This window comes from Eucyclogobius newberryi, unplaced genomic scaffold, assembly GCF_026437365.1.
Source record: "Eucyclogobius newberryi isolate DKJ021-1_F unplaced genomic scaffold, fEucNew1.0.hap1 SCAF_10, whole genome shotgun sequence".
In the NCBI taxonomy this organism is placed as follows: domain Eukaryota; kingdom Metazoa; phylum Chordata; class Actinopteri; order Gobiiformes; family Gobiidae; genus Eucyclogobius; species Eucyclogobius newberryi.
The window spans coordinates 33014041-33026218 of NW_027315724.1; the positions used below are offsets into that span (position 1 = coordinate 33014041).

The window sequence follows — 12178 nt, forward strand, 5'->3', positions numbered from 1 at the left end:
ACTCAGATAGTCCATGTCCAGCGTGAGAAGCACACCCCAGAGTCCTGGAGACGTACAGGTCCTGCAGAGATGGAAGTTTGCGGCCGGTCACCTTCTCAACAGAGCGCACAATGCGCTGTAGTCTCTGTTTGTCCCTGGCTGTGGCTCCAGCGTACCACACGTGATGGAGGAGGTGAGGATGGACTCAATGATGGTGTAGAACTGCACCATCATCTCCGCAGTCAGATTGGCTTTCCTCAGCTGCCACAGGAAGTACATCCTCTGCTGGGCCTTCTTAATGAGGGAGCTGAAGGTGGTCCTGATCCTGGGTGGTGGTGGTGCAGATATTTCAGAAAAAACACAAATTATGACAAATTAATCATATATTATATTATTACATAATATATGATTTGATCAAATATGATGAAATAATATATAATATATATTTGTTACCAATTTGCAAAGCCTATTTCTGTAAATTTTTAGCAAGTTTATTTATTCCTATTCTAACAATATGAGGTATTGAACACCAGAGTTGAGGGTAACGCGTTAGCTGGTAACTCGTTAGAGTACTCAAATTATTTTTTTAGAGTAACGAGGAACGTAATGCATTATTTTTGTGCACTCATGTAATCCAGTATCCCAAGTTACTTTTTCAGATCACTAACACGTTAGTTTTGGTTCGGTCTCATCACACAGGGCTTGGTGTGTTGTGAGCATGCACACTGCGCAACCAGTGACTAGGAGTCTTGTCGTCGCACCAAAGAGTAGTGTTATAGAACAGTTATGGCAGTGTAGGTGTTAGGAGAAAGTTCCAAACCAATTCTATACTCACGTCAGGTTTTACCTCTGCTTTGTAAAGCGTGAATGAAGGCAAAGAAAAAGGTTATACAATAATGTTAATTATTGGTAACGCAAGAGTACTCTTACACATTACTAGCGCAGTAACGTAGCACATTAGTTTTCCAGGGCAGTAACATAATGAGTTACTTTTAAAAGTAACGCTACTTTCCTCTCCTGGCTAATAAAGCCCACGGGCCAAAATATTAGAGATGTCCCGATCAGGTTTTTTTGGCCCCAATCTGAATCAGTCATCTGATTTTGAGTATCTGCCAATACCGAGTCCCGATCCGATACTTTCGTAACCCATTTTAAAAAATGCACAAATGCAACATAAACAGGTTGTCCCCAGTTTTTATTTTATTTTTTAACACTAACAGTGCACCTTTCTTTGTGGTAGCTTGAATAAGAAATAATAATGCAAAATTTGAATTAAATAAAAATAGCTGCTTTACTTAAAATACCCAGCAGGCATGTAAACAAATAAGCAAAGTGTAAACTGTTGTGATCGATTCATGCATTATACGGAGGTGAGAGACTACTGCAGTTTATGTCTAATAATAAGCTTGAAATGTATAGCGCTGATCAAACTATTGTTACATTCTTCCCCTGCCCAGTAATCTCCAAACCGTAGTACAGAGGCTGAGCAGGCATATGACTCGTTTGCAACACCATTTTATTTAGTTACATGAACTAGACAGAGAGCCTACGGACCAGCAGCGGCAGACACACGCGCACCCCGAAAACACAACAAAAAACACCAACACACTTCCGAGCTACCCACAATGCCCCCCTCTCTCTTAAAGGGCCGGGCTGATAAGACTAATAAGAGTAAAATGTATATCCGATGATCGGGACGCAACATCCGATTTCAATCAAGTCTGAAACGACGTGATCGGGCCCGATTTCCGATCACGTGATTGGATCGGGACATCCCTACTATATATATATGTATATATATATATATATATATATATATATATATATATATATATATATATATATATATATATATATATATATATAAATAAAGGGAGAAAATGTCAGACCAGATTCTGCATTGAATTGGCAAATGCCTCTTCATATTTTATTTTTTTTCCATTTATGTTAAACCTCAATTTTGCAGGATAAAGCAGATCATATCCTACGTTCTTCTCACTCAGGCGAGATTTCACCAGATCAAAAACTTTGTGCTGAGTAGTAGAAAGAAACTTGTGGCTTGGTTGATCTGGGTTGTGCCCACGACGAGACGTCTGGATGCAGCCTTGACAGGCTGTTTGTCACTGGGTACCAGGGAGCAATGCACATGATTTATCTGTATTTTCCCACCTTTTGTTGTAAGTTTAAGATATTCAGTGATCCTGGTCTCCATATACCTGACCACATCCTTACCCTCAGTGGCCTCTGGAATGTCAACAATCTGCCAATTACATCAACGTTCTCGGTTCTCTAGGTCGTCCAGCTTATCACGCAGGTCAGAGAATCATTTCCATTAGGTCCGCATCTATCTTTTATCCACTGTCTTTGGAGACTAATATCTCTATCTCGTCAGTAATCTCTCGTAAATCCACCATAATCACTATCTATTTCCACTGCTCCACCCTGAATCTTTGAGTTAACAGTAACTGCTCAACGGTGGTTTAATGAAGCCAAGGATGACTCTGGAGCTCCAAAAAAGAAGCCCTTTTTACAGGGTCCGGGGCCAGGCAGCATTGCAGAAAGTCCCGACACTCTGAAAACACACAAGGACACAATAAGTATCCAAAAATTGTGAATTTGATAAATTAATACTGTTATAAAAGAAGTCATTGTAGTTTTAGATTCAAACATTTTAGAGGGGCAAACTAATGAGCAATCAGTTGTAGTTGCATTAAAAAGATGAATTAACAAAGTATAAGTAATACCAGTCGTGGTGCAAAATAACTATTAATGTATTTCAAAATAAACTATGCTTTTACACAAAAACTATTGTAACTGCATGGGCTCGTATTGTATGTTTTAAAAGTATCTTACCTTTGGACAGGCCTATCTTGACCCTCCTCTTCCTCCTCAGGTAGCTGAGTGTGTTAAAGGACTTTTGATGGAGGAGGTCATAGAGGAGAGTACCCAGATGGTACACTGTGGTGGGCTCAGCGCTGTATGCCTTAGAGGAATACCACTCAGGAGGGGCAAGGCTGGAGGTCCCTGAATCACACAATACTTTTAAACCTCAAAAATGTTTTTGTCCATTTCTGTTGAAAATATTGGCCAACACATAAAAGGAGATAAGACGAGATAACATATATATAACATACATAACATACATATACCTGCATAGTAATCATAGGTGCCTTCCTTGACGAGACATCCACAGCCGAAGTCAATGACCCAGGCTTTGGGGACCCTGTGGCCCATCTCCACTAAAATGTTCTCCAGTTTTAAATCACGGTGGAAAACACCTCTGTTGTGCATCTGGATGGAGGCTTCCACCATCTGCTTCAGAATCACCCTGGCCTCTTCCTCCTCCAGCACTCCTTCCTTGGCGTTTTTATATTTCAGCAGGTCCATTGCGGGATAGGGCCGCTCCATTACAAGGATGACCTCCTCTGGGAGCTCATAGCAGTCCAGCATACGAACTACGGCAGGACAGGGGCCCTGGGCCACTTTGACCATGAGAGCTACCTCATCTATTAGGTTATACTCAACGCCATTCTGCACCTGACAGCACAGAGACAAAATTATTGTAATATATATTTTTGTTTTGGAGAACTCCACATCATATAAACAGTCTATTCTTGAACTTACCACTTCTTTATAGTGCACATCCTCCCGTGGGATGTGTTTGATAGCCACCATAATTATAATGTTAGATGAAGGTTTAAAGGTTACCGGGAAGTCGTCCTGGTTACGTACGCCTGCAAACACAGATCCATGGCCTCCGCTGCCCAGATTGTACATCTCAAGGTATTTGGACTGGAAATCAGCTCTGCTGGTGCTGACCTAGTAGGTCACGTCATACAGTTCATCCTCAGGAGAACTTTTCCAGCCCTGAAAATTGGTGTTAGTTTTAACCTCAGCCTCACACTCGGCTGTCCTTCCCCTCGAGACCGTCGGTCCCTCCATAGAGGAACTTTTCAGGCTGAGGAGGCTCTCAACTTTGGCTTCTTTTGGTTCTACCTCAGCCTGACCCTCGGCCCTCCGTTTCCTCATCAGGTGTTAGTAGCTAACACAAGATTATTATTAGTGAAAGTGAAACTTTTTGAATCTTTGAAGTGCTGTAACTAAAAACATACAGCCTACAGACCTAACAGTTATTGCTCTACCTATGTCAAGTTATTTCTAAACTACAATATATTAACATAAACCTAAAGAGATTTTCCTGAATTACTCCATTTTGGGTCTGAAATTCCTCCCTCAGCTCTCCTAACATACCTGCACATTTTGCACTGTTCTCCTGCTCAGAGGTCCTGCACCTCTTTCTGGCGAGCAACTGCCCCATTGTCTCTAGTTTGGTTTAGTTGGAGTGAAATCAGTAGCATAGGGTAACTTTTATGGGCAAACATCATTGGGTTGTTCAATATTTAGAGGATAACTCAAAAGTGAAATAATAATAATTTAAAAAAAAACTTCAAACCCTTCTTCTTCTTTGGTGTTTTATGGCGGTTTGTATCCCAAGTGTTACATTACCACCACCTACTTAGACCTCATTCTTTAGTTGTACGTCTTCTTCTCTGGTGTTGTTGTTGTTAACCCCAGCCTCCTGCATTTAGAGCATTCTGTTGAGAATTCTAGTACTGTGTGTCACATTAGTTCTGATGACATCATCTTTCACAACGTATTTATTCTACGCGATAAGTCGCACCTTTTTCATAGTTTGGCCGGGGTGTGACGTATGGCAATGATGAGCAATGAGCTCATGAGCAATTTATATGTTATTATATGTTCTTATATAAGTCGTTATTTTCACACTGGCAACTGCATTTTACATTTTGATTATTTTTACAGTGACAATCACAAGAGCTCTAGGCTCTAGACATCAGAATTCAATGGATTTAGTGATTTGGGGTAAAACTGATGCTTTGGTAAACTTGTTAGCATGTTCTTTATGCTATAGTTAATATAGTTATAACTGTTAATATGTTACATTAACATACCAGACACTTACCACAGTTCGTTGTCTATGCGTCATGTAGCTGAAGGTGCTACGTTAGCATACGTACACCTATTCATGTTGTCTAATCTCTTATTATCTTAAAATGCATATCAAGATGAAATGTCTGTTTTGGGTACTGGATTTTATAAAATGAATTTCCCCCAGTGCGACTTATACTCCAGTGTGACTTATATGTGTTATTTTCTTCTCTATTATGCATTTTTTTGCTGGTGTGACTTATACTCCTGACTGACTTATAGTCTGGAAAATACACACAAACTTCAGTAGGTGGCGGTAAATGCACCTTTTCAGTTGGCTGCCAACCGCCATTAAAAGCAACACAACTACAATTACAACACTTTTTTGTATTCAACACGTCGTATCACAGTAAATCTAAGTTTCATCACAAATACAATTATTATGAATTAAAGCTTATTCATCTAGGTTTCTATTGATAGCTTGTGTGGCAGTATAGCAGGCGGGCTCTACCACTGATCAGACTTGCTATTGGCTGGCGGTGACGTCAACTAGTCTTAGAAGCGCTTCCCTTACCTTTTGCCCTCTGACCTCTCGCTCTGACTTCCGGTCTCCCAGTGTTTATGACGCGCACGCCACTCTCAGGTAGTATTCAACATTCAGACATGTGAGAGCGTTAGCGTTATTTATAAAGCTGACTGTAACTGTTTAATTTAGTGCTTGCTGCCAGGCCAGCTAAACGCCCCTCGGAATACCACACTTGCTTCAATGGTTTTATTAACTAATATTTTAAGTCAGGCTTGTGAAAGTCTGATTATTTTCTGTTTTTTAGCCAGGTGGAACTATTGTTCATGTACGAAAACGTTCATTCTATTATCAGACTCACCTTTCCGACTTTTCTGGTCCAAAAAGTTGTGTTGTGTTTCCGGTAACCCGACCGACCTGAATTTAAAAAAAAAAAAAACCCGATCTTAAACATTTTATTGCATATTTACTGGCCGTACGTTTCGAGAATGTCAAATTGTGAGAGAATCCAAAAGCTGCGGGAAAAAAATCATCTGGGGCTTGTAAAATATGAAAATTGCTGCACTTTTGATAGGTTTCGTTTTACCTATGGGCACATCCGCAGGGGTCCTTCATAACTTCAACCAGCACATTCTGCAAAAAAACGAAAATCACACATTTGAAAAAAAATAAAACATTTTGGCTTTATCTCAGTTTCACCGAGGCCGACTTGTGGCGGTTTTACGGGTGGTCGATCACATTTGCGCAGATGCTCATATTTGGTCAGCATGCAGACCAGCTGGGTCCGCACTAGATCATACACTCCTAACTAACGGAAGTCAGAATCAGTTAGGAGTGTATGACCTAGTGCTGACCCACTGGCTGCCATGGCGACAGGCACGCCCGGGGCATTAGCGGAGAAGATATTTTGCGTGATGGTCAAAAAGTGTTCACATCACGTAGTGACAATAAGAAAAATCGTGCGACGCCGACACTGGCAGCCTGTCACGGGTTCGTTCGCCACTTTCAAAGTTCCAACTACTGCTGGGAATGCCTATTAGCAAGTGATCCATTTGGTCAACGAGACTGCAAAGTACGGCTGGGCACTTACACGCAATGGTGCTTTGGAAAACTTTTTGGGATGAGTGGAACTACAGCTCATCAAACATGCGCCCAGGACCACAGCGCTCTGTTGTCCGCTCTGTTGTCGTCTGCTAATGGCTCTTTTCCTGTGGTAATTGGTTGGACTAGTTTAGATGTAGATAACTATTTTATTCAATATCTGCATACCAATAAGGCCACTTCAATGCGAAGCGCTCACTTCTGAGAAAAGAAAACTGTTTGCAGTTTTTTTTACTATTATATTGTTGATTTATGTTGCACCTTTTCCCCAAAGAGAGATCCTTGTTTGTGAATCTTGTTTTTATTCACTGATAATGGCAATAAAGCTTTTTCTGATTCTGATTAAACATTTGAACACAAGATGAAGACATTGAGCTCAGCTGGGATCACAAGGCGAAACGCAATAAACAGTGACATCTTGTGTTTGGATGTGGAGATTACAAGTACATTATACAGACCTCAAATGGACCATGTGTTCATTTCACATCACACAATCCTTTTAATTGATTGATTAAATACATAATCTATAAACACGAACAATTCCCCCATTTTTGCTGTGGTTGAATCAGACCATACACAACTTTTCATAAAAATAAGGGACAAACTGTACACTGGTTTTCACTGGTGGTTTGACTTTTCTCAGAGTTTGCACGTAAAGGCTTCCCTACAAGAAGAGTTTATCACAGAACAAGCAGCAGACGACTCTATCTGTCAACAATACAACTGCAAAAAGGCTATTTAGACTTAAAGCTTTTTTTTTTACCCCATTGATATGTTAATTTTACAGGTCAAATGCATTGTTTTATACCTTTGTACTCCCTGCATTGGTTTTCTCGAGTAAATTCAATGACTCCATGAAATTTAATTCAATAATTCATAAAACATGCCTCAGACATTTGCAAATTAGATTTATGCATACTTTTTTTTTTAAATAAGAAAACATGATGACAGCCCAGGATTTAATGCTCTAATATTTGAATAAGAAAAGCATAATTAAAGTCCAAAGTAGTATATACTTTCTGAATTCAAGTACATGTTTAACTACCTGTAATATACTTCTGGTTCTCTGGCTTCATTTTATTGCATGTGGTGGGTTCTGACTCGCAATCACAATTATAATCAGTTTTTTTCCCCAACCGACCAACTGTGGATTACACACGCATCATTTGGAAGATTTTAAACACCACTCACTTTTCCAATTTTCACCAATTATATCCACGTCAGTGAAGATGGCTTCCAGAAAACCATAATAGACACAGGAAATGCAGTCTCCTGTTGAGAGAATTATAGCCTCACACTGGGCCGCTGTTGTCTGCTTCAGATGGTTGAAGACAAAAGAGAGTAATTCAGTGTGAAGAATTTAGGATTCAACTTCCCAAGCGTCCATTCATCTTCTGTTTGGCTGCAGCCCATGTTTAATAAAAAACCCAATCTGAATTATCAGTTGATTGCACACAAATACAGTGTGATTGATGCAAGTTTTTAAAGCTCCTTCTTGTGCCGTGAATGGGATTTTTTCAGCATTTTGATTTCAGAAGAAAAACAACTTTGTAATTTAAAGTGTGCAGCTGATGTAGCTCCCAGCAGCCACAATGCTTTGACATTCAAATTCTTTTATTTACAATTTATAGTGCTCAGCAACTATGGGCCATGGAGCGTGTATTATAGCACCTTATAATAAGAACAATAAGGCTTTACTCTTGTACTGCACTTCACAGGCTTGTTGAAGCCACTCAAAGTGCTTCACTTTTGTCATTATTCATTCACTCCATTGGTGGGGTTAAGTTGTCCTGGGGCAGACTGACAGATGCGAGGCTGCTAATCTGCGCCATCTGCCCCTCTGACCACCACCAACCATTCACACACTCACCAACCACTGCTCTAACCACTGAGCCACTGCCGAAGTATCGATCTGTTATCTGAACTGAAGAAGCTGGGTTGGTGTATCACTAATCGTGACAAGCAGGTCATGCTACAAGGTCAAGTTACAAGTCAGATCTGTGGAAAGGCAACATTTTGTTTTAGCTAGGTAAAAACAACATTTTATTTTATTTAGAGATTTTAAAAATGCCTGTAATTGAAATGATGCAGCTGGGTTAGTGTAGCTAGTAACTTCGACATGCTTCAATTCAATTTGGCGGGCGACAGTGAAAAAAGGTTTGTCCATGTTACTGCTTACATATTGTGTGCATATTGTGTACAAAATTTAATTAAAGTCAGACCAGCTGCATGAACATTAGCAGATACATCCGATGCAATGTAGCAATATTTTATAGACAATAAGACCTCCCAAGTCATATTTTGTGGTTTTCAGAGGACATTGTACTACATATTACAGAACTTTTAATTTGCAACCATTCATATTGATTCCGTTGCGGTCAGGTGAGATTATTCCTGTCGCTCTGATCCAAGTCTGCATCTTTCATTAAGGAAAACAGTTGCAGAGTTTGATGGAGTCCAGACACTGATCAGACCCGTCGCTATAAAAAACGCTCACATTATGAAACACTCAGTAAACTGTAACTTTACTGCTCTGCTTTGAATACACATGCAACTAGAAGTAGAGAAAACAAACTGTCTAGACGCTATAAACCACAAGCACTTAAACTGATCCTCATGGCAACTGACCAACTGCACTCCGGGCCAAGTCCAAACATCCATTGACTTTTTCATTCCCCAGACGCCGTATTCTGTTGTTGTTTATGAAAGTAGCAGGCAGCGGCAACGTAAAGAAGCGCTGACACAGGTCTCAAAGGCACCGGCGAAGTCTTGAGGCAAGCTTTTTTTTGATCCATCTTTCAGTTTCGGCCTGTCAAATACAAAGGTGAGCGCAGCCAGGACTGTGGAATGTTGCAAAAGAATGAACGAGCATTAGGAAGACGAAGCAAGGCTTCTTGTCTGGAAAGCTACCGACTCTAAGTGGATATCGTGCAGACGGGAGAACGGTGGATCACGCTAACTCTAGGTGGAAAAGCTCCACTAAAGCAGGGAATAGGAACCTTCTTCTTCTACAAACCGTCTTGCTGGGAGAGAACCAACAACTACGCCACGACGCCAGCCACAGTCATAATTCCATGCTGTTCTAATTAAACTGGGCATTGTTTTGGTCAGTAAATAACAATGAAGCGTGTGTACTTGTTACTTTTTCCCACCGTGAAGATGTGATACGTTTGACTTTTGCAGTATGTAGTGGACAGTGTTTGGCTGGACGTGAGGAGGCAGTGAAGCAGAGTGTTTTTTTTTTTTATCTGGACTCAGAGTAAACAGAGCGGTATCTCACCGCAGCAGGGACGGACACGGGCCACTGGACCATCAACAGATTTATCACACAAATATACAATGCGCACACCTATGACTTATACTGTAGTGGTGACTATAATGTGGATAACTTCTGGTGTAGTCTGTTCATTGTATTTTCACGTATATAATATGTTTATTATTAAATGTGACTTTTGTAGGAACTCGGTGTGTCCTTACAAGTCATTTTTGTTCAGTTAATCTTGAGTGTCTAATCGGCGTGTGGAGTGACTGAATAAGTGTCTTTGCGTGTCTGGAAAAGCACTTATTATTCTCCGAAACCCACCTATTATTGTTCAGCAAAATTGGTTGGATAAGAAATTTTCCTCTTGACTTCCTCGCCATCCGTAACCTGTCATTTCAAATAAAGAACACAACATGTCTTTCTTTGTAATGAGAAAATACCACTCGACTTCAAGCTTTTATAAAAGACAAACAAACATATATATATATATATATATATATATATATATATATATATATATATATATATACCGGTATCATTTGAACATTCATAAACATAGGTATTAAGTAAAAAACAATGAAAACATTATTAACATTATTAATTCATTCGACACCACTTATGGTATATTAAGAAATAAATACAATGTTCGAAAAGCAATACAGGCGATGAATAACCTCTTGCAGTAGTGTTTTCATGTTATAACAAAATTGACTCTAAATGTGAGATTACAGTATTTGTGTGTTTTACTGTCTGCCTCGCATTTACCCTATTTGTCCATAGTTTGGCCGTGGTGCGACTTATATGTGATATTATTAGTTATTTTCACACTGGCAACCGCATTTCACAAGTTGATTATTTTCACACTGACAACCACAAGAGGGCGCTCTAGGCTCTAAGCGACGCAGAAGAAGAATCTGCACTTCCTCTACCTCTGGAGTTTGTGGAGTTGTTTAGAAGTGACACAGAGGAAGAAGAATTCAATGGATTTAGTGATTTGGGGTAAAACTGATGCTTTGGTAAACTTGTTAGCATGTTCTTTATGCTATAGTTATCTAAATAACTGTTCATATGTTACGTTAACATACCAGACACTTACCACAGTTCTGTCTGTGCCTCATGTAGCTGAAGGTGTTAGCGCTAGCATACATCATGTAGCTGAAGGTGTTAGCGTTAGCATACGTACACCTATTCACCATGTTCTCTCATCTGTTATTATTTTAAATTGCATTTAAAGATGAAAGGTCTGTTCTTGGTCCTGGATTTTATCAAATAAATTTCTCCCAAAAAGTGACTTATATATGTTTTTTTTCTTCTCTATTATGCCTTTTTGGCTGGTGCGATTTGGAAAATGGCACGATAAATATTAATAGAGTTGACATTTCATTTTTGTTGAGTATAGTTTTTGGGAGTAAGTCGAAAAATTCAGTTGCATAATCGATAAGTACCATAAAAAAAAGCAACAACAACAACAACAACAACAACAAAAGACTTGTAATAGAACAGTGTTTTTAGATAACTAACAGTAATTCCTTCTGAATTCATTGTGCTCTGAGCAGCCAAAAAACACTCCTGAACACTCCAAAAAACAAAACAAGAAAAAAGTCAATCCAATGTTCACAGCTTCAACTGCAGTGAGCACAGTCTCCATTGGGGGGCACTGTGTCCCTATGCGACTGTAAAAGTGTAATTTTCCTCATGGCAGTACATTTCTAGGCAACGACCAGGATCACCTCTGAATATCAAACAGTTTAGAGGAGCCAAAATGAGAAGTCCGGCCCATTGTGACCCGGTGACATCACTGCGCCGCCGTGTGGTCCTGTCCAGCCCCCTGCTCCAGCTCATCTTTTGTATTCTGAATGTTGTATGTTGAACTCAAACGCGCTTATTCGTCTGAGGTGGGCCAGCTGTATTGAATTTGGCACCAACGTTTTGCATCTAAACTGTTCAATAAACGGATTGTTCTAATTGATGAAGAAAAGAGAAAAACAACTTGATTTGTGCACAAGCTTTTAACTCTATAAGCACTTATTAGGCAGGCACACATCTTCTTACCAAATAAACTTTTTCATTCAACATTAGACCCTAATACACCATTACCTAATCAATTTTAATAGCTGCCAGAATTGACTTGGAACTATTTGTTGTTTCGGTTGTTTAATCATCTATACAAATGAAAACGGAAAGCTAACGGCAAACAAGAAGTGACAAAGCACGACGAATGTGATGTTGTTTTATCAGCCAAGAAAGAAACGTGACGTATACGTTTGAGTTGGATGCATGGTTCAGTGGTGTAGCAAGCCACATTTAGCAGAGGTGGAGAAACCTTATAGTCAGGGCCGGATCGTGGCATAAATGATCCAAGA

At 39.7% G+C, this 12178-nt stretch overlaps 2 protein-coding genes across 2 annotated transcripts in view; both read right to left on the reverse strand.

Moving 5' to 3' along the window:
- The window catches only part of LOC140368441 (serine/threonine-protein kinase pim-1-like), a 44915-nt gene extending 41010 nt beyond the window's left edge, over window positions 1–3905 (reverse strand). Inside the window, exon 1 of the mRNA XM_072455482.1 lies at window positions 3688–3905. Coding sequence (XP_072311583.1) covers window positions 3688–3756 — 69 coding nt within the window. The 5' untranslated portion in view covers window positions 3757–3905. The remainder of the gene's footprint in view (window positions 1–3687) is intronic.
- Window positions 2437–3654, reverse strand: LOC140372009 (serine/threonine-protein kinase pim-1-like). The gene is made up of 4 exons (XM_072459257.1): window positions 3604–3654; window positions 3129–3516; window positions 2833–3003; window positions 2437–2551 (listed from the first exon to the last, which is right to left on the reverse strand). The coding sequence occupies exons 1-4, from the start codon at window positions 3652–3654 to the stop codon at window positions 2460–2462; spliced, it is 702 nt and encodes a 233-aa protein (XP_072315358.1). The 3' UTR covers window positions 2437–2459.
- Window positions 3906–12178: the final 8273 nt, after the last annotated feature.